General features: G+C 42.0%; 1 protein-coding gene across 1 annotated transcript in view; it reads left to right on the top strand.

The window, feature by feature from the left end:
• Window positions 1-14,215, top strand: part of PATJ (PATJ crumbs cell polarity complex component) — a 132,115-nt gene that overhangs the window by 79,814 nt on the left and 38,086 nt on the right. The window contains 2 exon segments of the mRNA XM_041421570.1: window positions 5,530-5,621; window positions 14,021-14,093. Of these exon segments, the coding sequence (XP_041277504.1) occupies window positions 5,530-5,621; window positions 14,021-14,093 (165 nt within the window).

Raw genomic sequence — 14,215 nt, 5'->3', positions numbered from 1 at the left:
TAGAGCAGAGGATCTGAAGTGAAGTACTTGAGAGAGGCACCATCTGGGATTAATCACAAGGCTGGGTTTGCATGGATGAGCCACATTATAAGGAGCATTTCCCAAAGTGATGGTGTTGCCCTCATTCCTCTCACTGTTAAGTTGGAAATAAAATGGGGTGGGTTTTTTTTTCCCTTCAGTAGAAGGAAAGTGAGATCCTCCATCTCAAAAATGCCCAGATTCAAATAAAAATTCAAGGAGACTTTAGTAGCTACCTTGTTTATCCTTGCCATCCAGTTTAAGATGTGCCACCAGTGGGCAGGAGTGCAGTTCCTTATAGGAAAGGATAAATGCAAACACTCTGCATTACCAAGGGCTGGGTTCTACATTAGCCATGTGCAGTGAGATGACAGAACTCCCATCTGGTTCTCACCTAACTGCATGTTTAAGGTACATTTGCATCTGCATCTTTAATTACAGCTCACTTTTCAGTACTGGAACGCCTCAGCAAAAGAAGGGATTCGCATCTTGGGAAGCCTCTGGCATTTTTGGGCTGTCCTGAGCTGCACCATTTGGACAGTCCTGCTCCATGAGAGCAGAGGATGCCACTGCAGGGTGTGCAGATTATTCCCTGTGCCTTTTGCTGGAGGTTCAGCTCAATGGGATGGCCATTTAGACAGACAGATACTCCCTGTTCATTATTCTTTTGAACTGGGGTTTGATTGGATTCAACTGAAGGATGTGGGATGCTGCCAGGCTGCCTCAGCTCCTTATTCATGAAATCTTTTGTTGCTGAATTAATGAAATACCAGCTCACTTTTAGCTTCTGCAAACAACAGTAGCCTTCTGGGGGCATGATCATCCTGGCTTGTTTTCACAGCCTGACACTGAGAGAAATGCAGGTCACATAAAAAACCTTCATGTGATCGTTATTTTTTAATACATCTTCAGTGATGTATTTTGGATGGCTGTGTGGCTGGAGAAAACAGCTTTTTGGGGGAAGAAGGTCCTTTCATCCTACTTTTATACATATGGAGAAACTGCTTGGGTCAGAATTTGGTCCCTGCACAGATAAGTATTTTTTTTACAGGACACCAGTCCTGCTTTTCTGTTCTTTTTCCAAGCAAAGGAGCCATCTGTGGTGCTCCTGCCTCGCTCTCATGCTGGTTTAGTGCAGGTGTCTGCCCTGCTTCGTGTCTAGTTAGGCTGGGCTCAGTGCTGGGGCTGTTTGTGCCCAGCATGGCCCTCAGCAGGGTCACCTGGAGCTGTACCTGTGCCTCGAGTCCTGCTGCTCCCAGCTCTGCATGGGCCTGAACATGTTCTCACTGAACAATCCACCCTGCCATTACCATTATTAGCATTATTATTATTATTATTGTTATTATCATCTCCCCAGGAGAGAGTCAGCTGAGTTCCATTAATAAACCAGGCTGTTAGAGCCCTCATATGCTGAATTATTGATGTTGGGATGTTCTACCATCTCCCCTTCTCTTGCTGAGGATGGGGCAGGGTTTGGAAAGAAACTGCTCCTTTGGATGTGGAGTTTTCCCTGCCCATGGCTGGAATGAGCTGAGCTTTAAGGCCCTTTCCCACCCAGCCCTTTCTGTGTTTTATTCTGTGAGGACACAGTACCTCTTGAAAGAGTAAAAGCTCTTTTTTTTTGGCTCTTCAGACAAAAATCACTGTAGAAGTTTGCCTGTTGTCCATTCTGGACTGTTGCCCAGGTGACAATTATTACATTTTATTTCTTTATGCCATTTTTTGCCATTGCTCAAAGCCAGAGAACTTTTGTGCTAAATGCATTTTTATTGCTATTTTATTTTAAGGTGCTTAGATAAATAGAAGTTATGCTGTAATAATATAATAGATACAGCAGTATTTTGCCCAAGTAAATGAGCTCCCCAGCCAAACTCACAATGACATTTCTGTTCTAAGACGTGGGGGACTGGCATTTAATTCTCAGTTTATTTGCTGTGGAATCTGAGAACAGAATCACAGAATGGCTTGGGTTGGGAGGGACCTTAAAGTTCATCTCATTCCTTGTGCAGGGACCCCTTCCACCATCCCAGGCTGCTCCAAGCCCTGTCCAGCCTGGCCTGGGACACTCCAGAGATGGAGTCTCTCTGGACAAACTGCTGCAGTGTCCTTTTCAGAAGGGGATGCAGATCCTTTTTTGGTGTGCTCTGTGGGCAGGCTGGGTTTGGGTGGTGATTTCCAAGCTGGCAGCAGGTGAGGCTGGCAGGGGGAGGTTGCTGGGCAGGAGGGCTCAGGGATCTGTGGTTCCCAATGTCCTTTCTCCACACTCCCCAGGTGGGGAGCCACAGGGATCAGCTGCCAGCTCAGAGCAGGATATTTTCTGTCCTTACAGATTTTATGCTCTGTTGATCACTTTAGATGATGCACATGTTTAAACATGTGCCCAGCAAGAATTTTGGTGAGGGAAATTCACATTCTAATTAGTTTTTCTCTCCAGTTTTTTCCCTCAAGCTTTGGGAGATCGTTGTACTTTATGGGGTTTCAGTATATAAAATTTGACTGATAAAAAAAGGCTTTGAAACTTTCCCCATTGTTTCAGAGAGTCTGGTTGTGTCTTGAAATGCTACAATTCCTGTGGTAAGAAGGAACCCAGTGCATTGTATAAAGAAATAATTATTACAGAAAGCTAAGCCAGTATTTTTACTAGCTTTGGGGTATCATTTAACTTGATTTTCATAAAAATCAGATGATACTAATTTTATGGATTTCCATTACTGCCACGTAGTAAAAACAGTGTGGGTTGGGTTTTTTTTTTTTTAATATCCATATCTAATGTTTCTCTTTTGCAAATTAAAGTTTGAGAAGCAAACAATCCTGGAGATTTTTTCCCCTGAACCCAAGAGCTCGGATTTCAGTGAGTTTGTGCTTTCTGCTACTTCAGTGCACGAAACTGTAAACCAAAACTTCTGTAGGTGAAGGCAACAGGAGATTTGGGATCTGTGATTAAATCTGCCATAAAGCAATGTGTGATTTCTTTAAAGGCTGAACTTGTGGGCTGACCTGACCTCATACCTGCAGCAAGTTTTTATCTTTCTCCAAGCTCTGCTGACTTTCCAAGGAGTTACGGAAAGAGACATTTCCAGAAGAGTTGAGGTTGATTTAGATCTGTTTATTTCCTTTGCTTAGTCCAGGCTTTGTTTTTCTTTTCTAATCTCTAATGCAAAAAGTAAAGCACAGAGTTATAGGCTTTGACTCCCAGAGTACTATTTGGTTAATCTGACGTGTTACTTTATTTAATTTGAAATATTTAAAGTGGTGTTACATCTGAAATCCTAGATGTTCTCTGTTTTGTTTTATTTAAGTAGGCTTTGGTATTTTGCTCATCACTGTGGTGTCTGCAACTAACAGAGCATTAATTTATTTTGCAAAAGAAAGTGTACTTTAAAAAAAAAAAAAAAGAAAAATTAATACTGGGTGTAATAATTCTGTAGGACAGTCCAAAACCTTGTGGAGATATATTGCTTTGATTATGTTTTCATTTTGGAGTAATTAAATAATTATAACTTAGAGATCCAGCTCACAGCTAATTAAATTTTGGACTATTTGATACATGTAGTGAATAGGATTAATTTAGCCAGAGTAAAGACTATAAATTTTAATCTAAGAAGTCTGCTGTTTAGGAAAATTGATGGTAATTTAACTAAATCCAAACAATTCGTAAAGCATACTGTATTCCCAGTGAATAGTTTATTCTCAGATTTAGAGAAATTAAGTCAACAAACTCACTGAAAATTTCAAGTTGAGCTTGAAGCCAGAATGCAGCTGAGCATTCATTCATTTCATTTTGGATTTTTAAATTGATATTTGATTGATGAAGCATGGCCCAGGATGTTGCTTCTCACCCTGCCTTTTGCACCACGGCAGCTGCAGACAGAACCATATTATCTCTTTGGGAATGATGATATTATTTCCTTTTAGACCTTGCTTGGGTCCCTCTTTGTACAATAAAAGACTTGGTAGGTGAAAGTTTTGCACTTCAATCCCAGTCAGTAACCAAGTGTTAGGGCATTTATTCTTGTCCTTGCATTGTCCTTATTTAACTGATGAACTTGTATCATGTTTTGACCCACTGAAAATAAGATTTGTGAATATTCCTAATGTGTCTGACTAGCCCATATCACACCAGGCTGGAAGACTTGGCCTGTTACTTCTTGTTTGAATGAAAAAAAAAAAAATCCTTCTAAGATCACAGACCCAGAATCCAATACAAACATCTGCAGTAACAAAAATTCCTTCTGTAATCACCACTGAATTGTTCCTGGGCTCTGTTGTCATTATTGTTTTAAGCAGCATTGGTATATCAAATGTGAATGTAAATATTATGTTGTAAATTTAGAGTGGGAGGAAAAAAAATGCAGTATTGAAGCATAGGATTGTTGAGGTTGGAAAAGTCCTCTAGGACACAGAGTCCAAGTGTTCCCTCAGCACTTCCAAGGCTACCACTGCCCCGTATCCCCAAGCGCCACATCCACAGGGCTTTTCAATCCCTCCAGGAATGGGGACTGCCCTGGGCAGCTGTGCCAGGGCTTTCCATGAAGAAATTTTCCCAAATATCAATCAAAGTCTCCTCTGGTGTAACTTGAGGCCGTTCCCTCTGCTCCTGTCCCTGTTCCCTGGAGCAGAGCCCGACCCCCTGGCTGTCCCCTCCTGGCAGGAGCTGTGCAGAGCCACAAGGGCCCCCTGAGCCTCCTTTGCTCCAGGCTGAGCCCCTTCCCAGCTCCCTCAGCCCCTCCTGGTGCTCCAGCTCCCTCCCCAGCGCCATTCCCTGCCCTGGACAAGCTCCAGTCCCTCCGTGTCCTATTTTTTTGGCTGGGGACTCCAGAAGTGACCCCAGGGCTGGAGGTGCCTCAGCAGTGCCAGCACAGGGCTTGGGCACTGCCCTGCTGCTGTGGCCACCCCACTGCTGACCAGGGCAGGTGCCATGGCCTTGCTGCCCACCTGGGTCATGTGTGGCCAGGCTGTTTTCCCCTGGCAGCTGCAGCATTTCCCATTCCCTGTGCCCAGAACAGGGCTTGGTGCCTGCTGCTGTGCTCAGGTGTGGGTCCATCCCAGCCAAAGTGATGCAGCATCACGTCCTTCAGTTGTCCTTCATCCCCCTGACTCCCACTCCTGCTTCCTTCAGCAGAGCTGAGGAGTCAGCACAGTCTTAGCAGCCAGTCCTCCTAAATGGCCAAAGCCTGCAGGCAAAGTGCAGGAGTCTCAACATCTAAGCATCTGTGCTGTTGTCACATCTATATGATTCTCCTCAGATCAAGTTGCTTTCCAAAAATCTGGGAATAATCCTTAAAACCCATTCAAGGGATCTGTGGGAAAAAAAAAAATCTCTCCTTTGTGGTTTACTAATAACAGTAAATTAGCTCTGCATTGGTTCCTGTTTTATATAGATCAAGATTTGGAGACCACATTTTCTTTGGGTCTTATCTCCTTATCCCACAGTAAACTTGGAAGTCTTGGTGGTATAAATTAGAACAAGGTGTACTCCTCAACTTACATGAAAACATTTTCTTTTAACAGATAAACAATCAGATATTGTATGGAAGAAGCCACCAGAATGCCTCTGCAATCATTAAAACTGCCCCATCAAAGGTCAAGCTTGTTTTCATACGGTAAGAACCATTCTCATCAAAACATTTGTTGCATTTTAGCCTATTCCATGATGTATTTACATATTTAGCCTGCTTTGCACATGCTGAACTTTCCCAGTTCTCTTTGAAGCTGAATAAACCTTTTCTCTGACTATTCTTCTTGGAACAGTTCAAGAGTTCTCCATAATAATGTATAAAAAAGAAAATCTAATGGAAATGAATACTTATTTTAGGGGTGTCTGCTGAAAACTTGAGCTGTTCCTCTTGGGCTTGGGAGCTGCTTCTCCCACAGCTTCCTAAAGTGCTTTGGGATGGTTCAGCACAGGCTTGGAGAGGGCAGCTTGTTCATCCAGCCAGGAGGGAGTGGAGATGGTGCAGAGGCTTGGGATTGCTGGAAGAGGGACAGGGATGAAGCACAAGGAGCACAGGCTGGCTGGAAGTCTGAAGGATACCTTTGTGTGGGCATCAAAAGAGGATTTTGAAATTGAGCAAGGGCTTGTTTGTACAGAGGGGGAGCCTGGCTTTGCCAAGGAGCTCTGGGATGGATTGTGTGGGAGGGAATATGCTAAAACACCCTTTCATCTGCATAAAAATTACATGTGGGCATTTTTCTTTCGCTCCAAGCATGAAAATTTATCCTCTTTGTACATGAATTAAAGACACCTGCGTGCATTCCCTCAGTAGTTCAGGAAGTGTTGCTCTTCTGACCCTGGGCAGGAGGTCTGGGAAAAAGCTGCCTCTTTCCCAGGACTCATACATGCTTTAACAGGCTGGAATTTCATAAATGTGCATTTATGAATAAATTCCAGCTGTGACTTTTGTTGGGCACTTCACCCCCATGCCATTTTATAAGGTGCTCTTCCCACCAACACATACATCATACTTGATATTGTTTTATATTCCTGGCTCATCCACAGCCTCCCTGTGAACAATGTAATAATCTGTGGGTGAATGCATATAAATGTGTACATTTACTGCCACGGCTCTGCCTGGTGCAGCGTGCCCAGAAATGATGGAAGAGCAGCATTAGCTCCGTGAGGAATGAGTTGCTATCCTTGGCAGCTCAGAGGATCTGGAGGAGATTAATGCTCTTGCCTGCAGCTCCTGTGTTACTTTCCCCAGCCATTGAAAATTCAACGTCACGTCCCACAACTCACTCACCATTATTTAATTGCCTGTGGAAAATGGGGCTGGTTGGAAGTTCCAGAGGCAAAACCATGACTTGTGGGAGCCCAAGCCAAGAGTGGGGGCTCCTTGCAGCCTGCCCTGGTGCTCCAAGCAGAGCTCCAGGGAATGGCCCTGGCAGAGCCACTTCCATGGGCTGCAGGTCCTTGGTGTGGCTTTGGGATCCTTGGTGTGGCTTTGGGATCCTTGGTGTGGCTTTTGCCCTTTGAGACACAAAGGCCATGTAGGTTCTTAGCTAAAATTCTCCTTTTCTGATTGTGATCTTCAAGGCAAAAATTCATCTCAAATATTCAAGAGATACTAGAAATAGATATTGGAAATACCATTGGGTGATTCTTGTTTCCATCTCAGAGATTTAAAAAAAAAAAAAAACAATTTCTGCTTTTAAGTGCTGCTGCTGAGGGTGTAAACTTCCATCTTCCCAAGAGCACAATGTCTTGTCACTGCTCTTGGCCTGGCACTGACAGCTGATGGGTTTGTTTGCTCAGCCCAGGCAGGACTGGAACAGCAATAAAAGGGAATTGTCCCACTGAGAGGATGTCCTCAGTAACTGGAGCACTGCCCCAAACGTGGGGAGAAAACCAATGTCCCTTGTTTTTTGATGTGTGCTCAAGTTCTAGCAAAGACAAATTAGACCGTCTCTCTTCAATGTGGATTTTAAGGACAAACAAGAATTATTTGCTCTTCTCATGCAAACCCTGTTCCACAAGCCCAGTCTGTCTTGGTGCTTCCCATTCCTCCAGCTCAGACCACAAACCCAGTGGATGCTGCTGAGTGAAAACATGAGCTGTGGCCTTTTTGTGCCTCTGGATATGTTTTGGCTACGTTACACCACAGCTCACCACAGCAAAATGACACGGACTGCAGGAGCTCTGAGACAAATTAATTTGGTCTTCATGTTCACCAAAATAAAAATATTCTCATTTCACCAGTGAAAAACCTGAGTAGATTATAATTTTGTAGAAACACATCAATCCAGAGCCTGAAAAGGTCCTGATTGAGCTGATTCAGGGCATAAAAGCCAAGCTGGTGGAATTTTTGGGCTGTTCCAAGTGCCCTCTCTGATACCCTGAGGCCTTTTTTCCCCGAGATGCAGGATGCTGAGTGATAAGCTTGCTGCTTTCCCCTTGGAAGCAGGAAACAGCATCCAGGTTTTCCTATTCCTGGTGTTTTGGTTCATGTGCAGGGCAGGGGGATGTTTCCATAAACTCCTTAATCAGTTGTGAAAGAAGCCCAGAAATTCCTGGGCACAGAAAAGCCTTTCTGTGAGAGCTGTAATAACGATCATTAAATAACTTCAGAGAATCACAGAATGGTTTGGGTTGGAAGGGACCTTAAAGATTATCCAGATCCAGCCCCAAATTTATTGCTTCTTCTAGACAAAGATAAAGGATAAAAGGTATCCTCAGCCTTTTTGACTTTTTGCTGAAATCCTGCCTTACCACGTGTGCTATAAAAGTCTGTTCACACTTTTTTACACCCAGGTAGTGTTACAATTGCATTCCCACCCTTCCCTGGAATTTTTGCTGATGAGACACAGCTCAGTAGCTGCTGTGAGAATCACAGACACCCCCTTACGTTGGAAGGCTTCTCACTCTGCTTTATGAGCATCTTTTCCTCAATTAAGTTGACGATGATTATTTAAAACAGTTGATTTTGGCCAGATTCCAAAATATAAGTCTTAACACAGCCCTGTTTCCCAGTGGTCTCATTAATTACTTGAGCTTCTAAGAGCATCTAAAAGATTTGCAGTTAGAGTGTCACTTTGCTTTTTTTAGGGGCAATAAGGATGTAATATCTTAGTTGCCTTTTGAAATTCTTGCTCTGATTCTCCAACAGGAATTAGCCAGGTAATAACATGAGAGAGGGACTTGCTTCTTTTAGGAGTGTCTGTGCTCCAATTCCCAAAATAGGATGTGTTTCTACCCGTTGTGGGTTTTGGTCATGTGTTGTAAGTCCATCCCTGTGCCATGCACAATGAAACAATATAATTAAATTTTACATCCTGAGTAGGAAATCCAGTATACATCAAGAATGCTCTTTTACAGTGAGAATTTTATGATTCAGCAAATTCAGTGCTTTTTCCATGCTCAATTAACTGCGTTTAATCTGGTTTGATGCTTTAGTGTTGGTATAATGAGCAGATCAAATATAGCTGAGTGCTTGAACCAAAGTGAATTCCACTGATTGCAAACCATCCTCCCATTGTGTTCAGTCCTGTGAGTCACTCCTTGGTCTACCTTTATCCCTTAAAAAAAAAAAAATTCCCTTGTGCTGTGATGAACCATGAGAAATGCTTCAATAGTGAGGGGTTTTTCTGATTTGAATTCCATCTGTCATCTGTCCTGAGCCCTCCCACACTGCAGCCGCTGCTCTGATATTGTTGCTTCCTGCTGGTGGGATTGTGAAGCCCACAAATCTGTCACCCAACCCCTCCTTCCACTTCCAGGTGTAATCTCCTGTTATTTATGGTGATGTGCAGAGGAGAGGGATCCTTCTGCTCCAAGGACTGGGGAGTGTCTGGGTTGTTCAACACTCCCCACTGCTGTGGCTTTGACCCTTCTTTCAGAGCCTGTAGAAGTGACATCTTATGTTTAGTGCCACTCTCAAACACTGCCATGCTTTAGAAATTATTTCTATAATAATTAGGAAATTATTAAAAATTATTTCTATCATAATTAGAAAATTATTAGAAAATATTTCTATCATAATTAGAAAATTATTAGAAATTATTTCTATCATAATTAGAAATAATTAGAATTAGGAATTATTTTTACGTTGGTTCAAACCTACGTAATTGGCCATATTTTAAGGGTATAAACTCCTGTTTTTACTTGCTTTGATTGCTGAGCTTCTTTCATGTGGGAAAGCTTTAAAACTAAGCCCTTGCCAGGCCCTGTGTGTGTGCAAGTTTGAACTTTTCCTGTTTTCTCCAGAGCTGTTTCCTCCTCTCTGTCATACACGTGTGGGAACAGGCTCAGGAATGGCTCAGGAAGTTCAGTAATTTGGGCTCCTGCAAAACCTTTGATGACCTAAGCTGCAGTTTATAGGAACATTAGTTGTTCATTTAAAATACCCCTGTGCCTGTGGCTCCCCTGTACTTGGGGGTGGAAGGAGAGGAAGTGCAGAGCAAGACTGTTCTTGCTGCTGGGGGAGAGATTTTTCAGGAAGATGCACAAAGGTCCTGCCTTGGAGGAGAAACCCAGTGTGCCTGTTCATTGTGCAGCTTTCCTGCAGATCCTCTTTTCCAAAGGAGCTTCCAGAGCGAAGACAAAGATGAGAAAATACAAGATCTTGATTTGTTTGGTTGTTTTTTTTTTTTTTTTTTATTTTAACTTAACAAGCAGGATGTGGACAATATAAACTTTAGATAATCTGCCATTCTTTAAGTCCTGGTGTCACCTTGTGAGATGGAAACATTTATTACACAAAGGAAACATTTATTCCCTTGTTTTACATTTACTTACGCTACTATTTCATTTATTTACACTATTATTTACATATACATTTATAAGCTTTCAATAATCTGCCATTCTTTGTGTCCTGGTGTCACCTTGCAGAGGAAGCATTTATTCCCCTGTTCTACATTTATTTACACTACTATTTACATATACATTTATAAGCTCTCAGCAATCTGCAAGACTTTGTGTCCTGGTGTCACCTTATGGAGGAGACATTTATTCCTCTGTTCTACATTTATTTACACTATTATATACATATACATTTATAAACTTTCAATAATCTGCAAGACTTTATGTCCTGGTGTCACCTTGCAGAGGAGGCATTTATTCCCTTGTTCCACATCTCTGTTCTATCTCAGATTTTTGTGTCACTTCAAACAAGCTATTGGGTTTTCCTTCTGATTCTTGATGTACTCCCACAAAAAGCATCCACAGCCCCTTGCAAATGCTCTCTCGGTGTTGGTGGTGCAGATATTTTGGCAGGAGGTTCTTCTCCCTTGGTTTGGACGTGCAGAGGACATCTGGAGGTCTGTGGTGAGTCAGAAGTTGCCAGGAGCCCCCAGAGAGCAATTCAGTGTGTCCTGTGGGGAACTAAATCTCTGAGGTGCTGGGGTTGGCCCTCCAAGTGGGAATGGTTTGGGATTTCTCTTAGTTTTGCCTTTCAGCACCCAACTTCAGCTTCTCTTCATTCCTTCCTGCACCTTCCTGGCTGCTCCCTTTGGATTTCTCTTTGTGTGTGGCTCTCTTTAGGCTTCTCTTGTACCAAGTTTTTGTGGTATTTAAGGCAGTAGTAAATGTGTTTCCCTTTGCTTAAGCTGCAAAGGTGCAGATGGAGCAGAACATCATGAGTTTTTTTGGTGTTTTTTTTTTTTGGTCTACAAGACAGCATTGGGAATGTCCAGGGCTCCTGTTCAGACTAGAAACTAGAAAGAAGTAAAATGTAGTAAGGAATGAAGCCTTTGTCTTGAGTGGGAAGGTTTAGATGCCTTAACCCCAAGCAGGATTGAGCACCAGCAACTGGGAACAGCTTTTTTGGAGGTGGTTCTGGAGCAACTATTGGCAAATATGTTGAATGCTCGTCTGCAGTCACTGTAATTTGAATATGATGATCAGACTTCTAAGATGTCTGCCCCTGCATCAAAAGAAAATGATTGCTCCTTTTAGTCGTAAATAAATTCACATTTTAGTTGAGGACACTTGTGGAGGGCAGAAACAGCAATTTATTATTAGATCTGTCACTTTAAAATATATTCCCACTTTGATTCGGCTTTGAAGCATTCTCCTTTGAAGCAGCATTAAAGTATTTAAATATGTACGAGTCCTAGCAGGGGGAGATTACAAGTTGTGACACTGTGTAACCTTGGGGGTTTTTATATTTTTGCCTTTTTTTTTTTTTTTTTCCCTGGGGGAATTACCATAAGTGGTTTTTTATTGCTTGGAATAAAAATGGCCATCCACTTAAAGCTGCATAAAGATATTTTTTTCCCCACTGGTGCAAAAAAATACGAAGGTGTTTGTGTATGAAGTGAAAGCAAGTTTGGATGATTAATTACACCCCAGTTTGTCAGGAAGCTTCTGTCTAGCAATTTTTAGGGTATTTCTTACAAAAGCTTATGTATATATATAGTTTTTAGTTATATATATCCTTTATTTATACATATATTTTACATATACATATATAAATACATATTTTATATCTTTATATCAATATATTTTTAAAATTTTTTATATTTTTAATGTATGTTCTTTATTATATGTATTTTAGATAGTATATAATGTATTTTCTATTATATATTTATATATTTATATTATTTATCTATTTTTATATATTTTATATAAAATATGTTTTTATATTTATATATTTGTATGGTTTATAAATTTTTTTTTATATCTCTATAGATATCCATTATATATATATCTTTATTTCCATGTTTGCTCCTAATTACACAGCACGCAGCCTGCATTGTGAGCTGCAGAGTGGGGTTGCTTTTCATGCCGGTTGTACTCCACATAAACTATTGTCAGGAAAACCTCTGCAGTCAAGGCAGAATCACAAAATCACTGGGTGATTGATTCCTGTAGGTTAGAAAAGCACCAACCATAAGGAGATCGATGTCTCCCCAAGATAAGAGCAGGGAAAACGTCCTTGCCCAATATGCCCTGTGGGGTAAAATGCACTTGGGAACTGTGCAGTGCTGCTGAAATTCAGGGGCTCGGTGCCTGTCCTGCCCTGTGTGTGCAGCAGGAGAGGCTGGGAGCCAGGGCAGCTCTGAGCAGCACCCAGCCAGCTCCTTTCTGTGCTGTGGCTGTGTGCTTGGAGATAAGTAAATGAATTCACCAACCCTGGCCTGCAGGATTTATCATTTCAGATGCCCGTGACTCCCATTTGCTGCTGTGCTGGGAGCTGTTGATTCACAGAGTTATTTCTCACTGATCAGAACGTGCTAGCTCCACGTCTTTTAACCCTTCAGGGGGAAAATTCAACTTTTTTCTTTCAGGCACTTCCATAAAATGTGTTTAAAACACATAACAGTCTAACAGTTTATTCCAGAAATCAAAGAGGAAAAGGTTCTGCTCGTGTCACAGTAACGTGGAGTGTAGTAGAGAGAAAATCAAACCTGGAGGAGCCAGGAGAACTCACTTCCCTTCACCTAAGAACTGTAGCTGTGAAGCAGCAGCATCTCACAATTCTCCTGCAGAAAGGCTGGAGAAGGAACTTTGTGAAAAGGCACGAAGTGATGGGACAGGGAGGAATGGCTGTAAGCTGGCTGGGGTAGATTTAGGTTGGATTTTGGGAATAAATTCCTCCCTGGGAGTGTGGTGAGGCCCTGGCACAGGGTGCCCAGAGCAGCTGTGGCTGCCCCTGGATCCCTGGCAGTGCCCAAGGCCAGGCTGGAGCAGCCTGGGACAGTGCAAGGTGTCCCTGCCATGGCAGGGATGGCACTGGATGTGTTTTAAAGTCCTTTCTCACCCAAACCATTCTGTGATTCTGTAATGATTTCCCTTAAACGATATCACTGAAGTCATCTGTTACCTGGTGTCGTTTTACAGAGGCAAAAAAACCACAGAGATAATTCCAGAAAACAAATAATTTTCAATGGCAGTCAAGGAAAAATATCAGCAAGGCAAAATGCTGTTAAATAAAAAAACAAAGTAAACAGATGTAAACTTCAGAGGCATTTTAAAGAGAGAGAAAAAGATGCCATACATCATAAGCCTTTTGGAAAAATAATTCACTTCATATGGAGGGAGAATCAGTGTTCATCTCCTCTTCTCCCTGCATTTTATAAAATCTCTTCCAAGTTTTTACATTGACTCTTTTAGAAAAGACTGCAGGAAAAAGGAACAAAAAAAGAAAAAGCAATCTGTTACATGAAAACAGGTATTGTATTTCAGTAATGTGAACATGAAACTATAAACAAACAGTTTATAGTAGATGTAGAGACCATTAAAAGAGGCTAACTAAGTGTGAGCACATCTATGTAGGGACCATAAACTCCAACTGCATCCTCTGATAATCCCCACAAAATTAGATTTTCAAAGGACATGATGTCAGTGTGTCCCAGATAAGCCCCCTCTGCTGCCATGGAGGGATGGGATCTGCTGGGGAGCAAGGAACCAGAGCAAAAATGAAGTGATTTTCTGAGCTCTAACTCTGATAAAAAACAGTTGTCATGCTGTTGAGGGTGTTTTTTAAAGGGCAGAACCAAGTCCAAGGAAGAGTTTGCCCACCCTGGTTTGGTGTGTAACGTGGTGTTTTGTTTTGTTGTGCAGAAGTGAAGATGCAGTCAGCCAGATGGCTGTCGCTCCCTTCCCACTGCCTTCAGCCTCCCACTCTGCCATTGAGGTAAGGTTTGTGGGCTGTTGTTTTTAATTAGAGACTGCTAAATTGAATTGATTAATCATAATTAGCAGCTCGTGATAAGTTTGAGCACCTTGTCTAATTAAACCCGGGGTCGTAAAATGTGT

This window comes from Onychostruthus taczanowskii, unplaced genomic scaffold (genome assembly GCF_017590055.1).
Source record: "Onychostruthus taczanowskii isolate IOZ18803 unplaced genomic scaffold, ASM1759005v1 scaffold7, whole genome shotgun sequence".
NCBI classification, from domain to species: domain Eukaryota; kingdom Metazoa; phylum Chordata; class Aves; order Passeriformes; family Passeridae; genus Onychostruthus; species Onychostruthus taczanowskii.
This window is presented reverse-complemented; position numbering and strand designations above follow the sequence as displayed.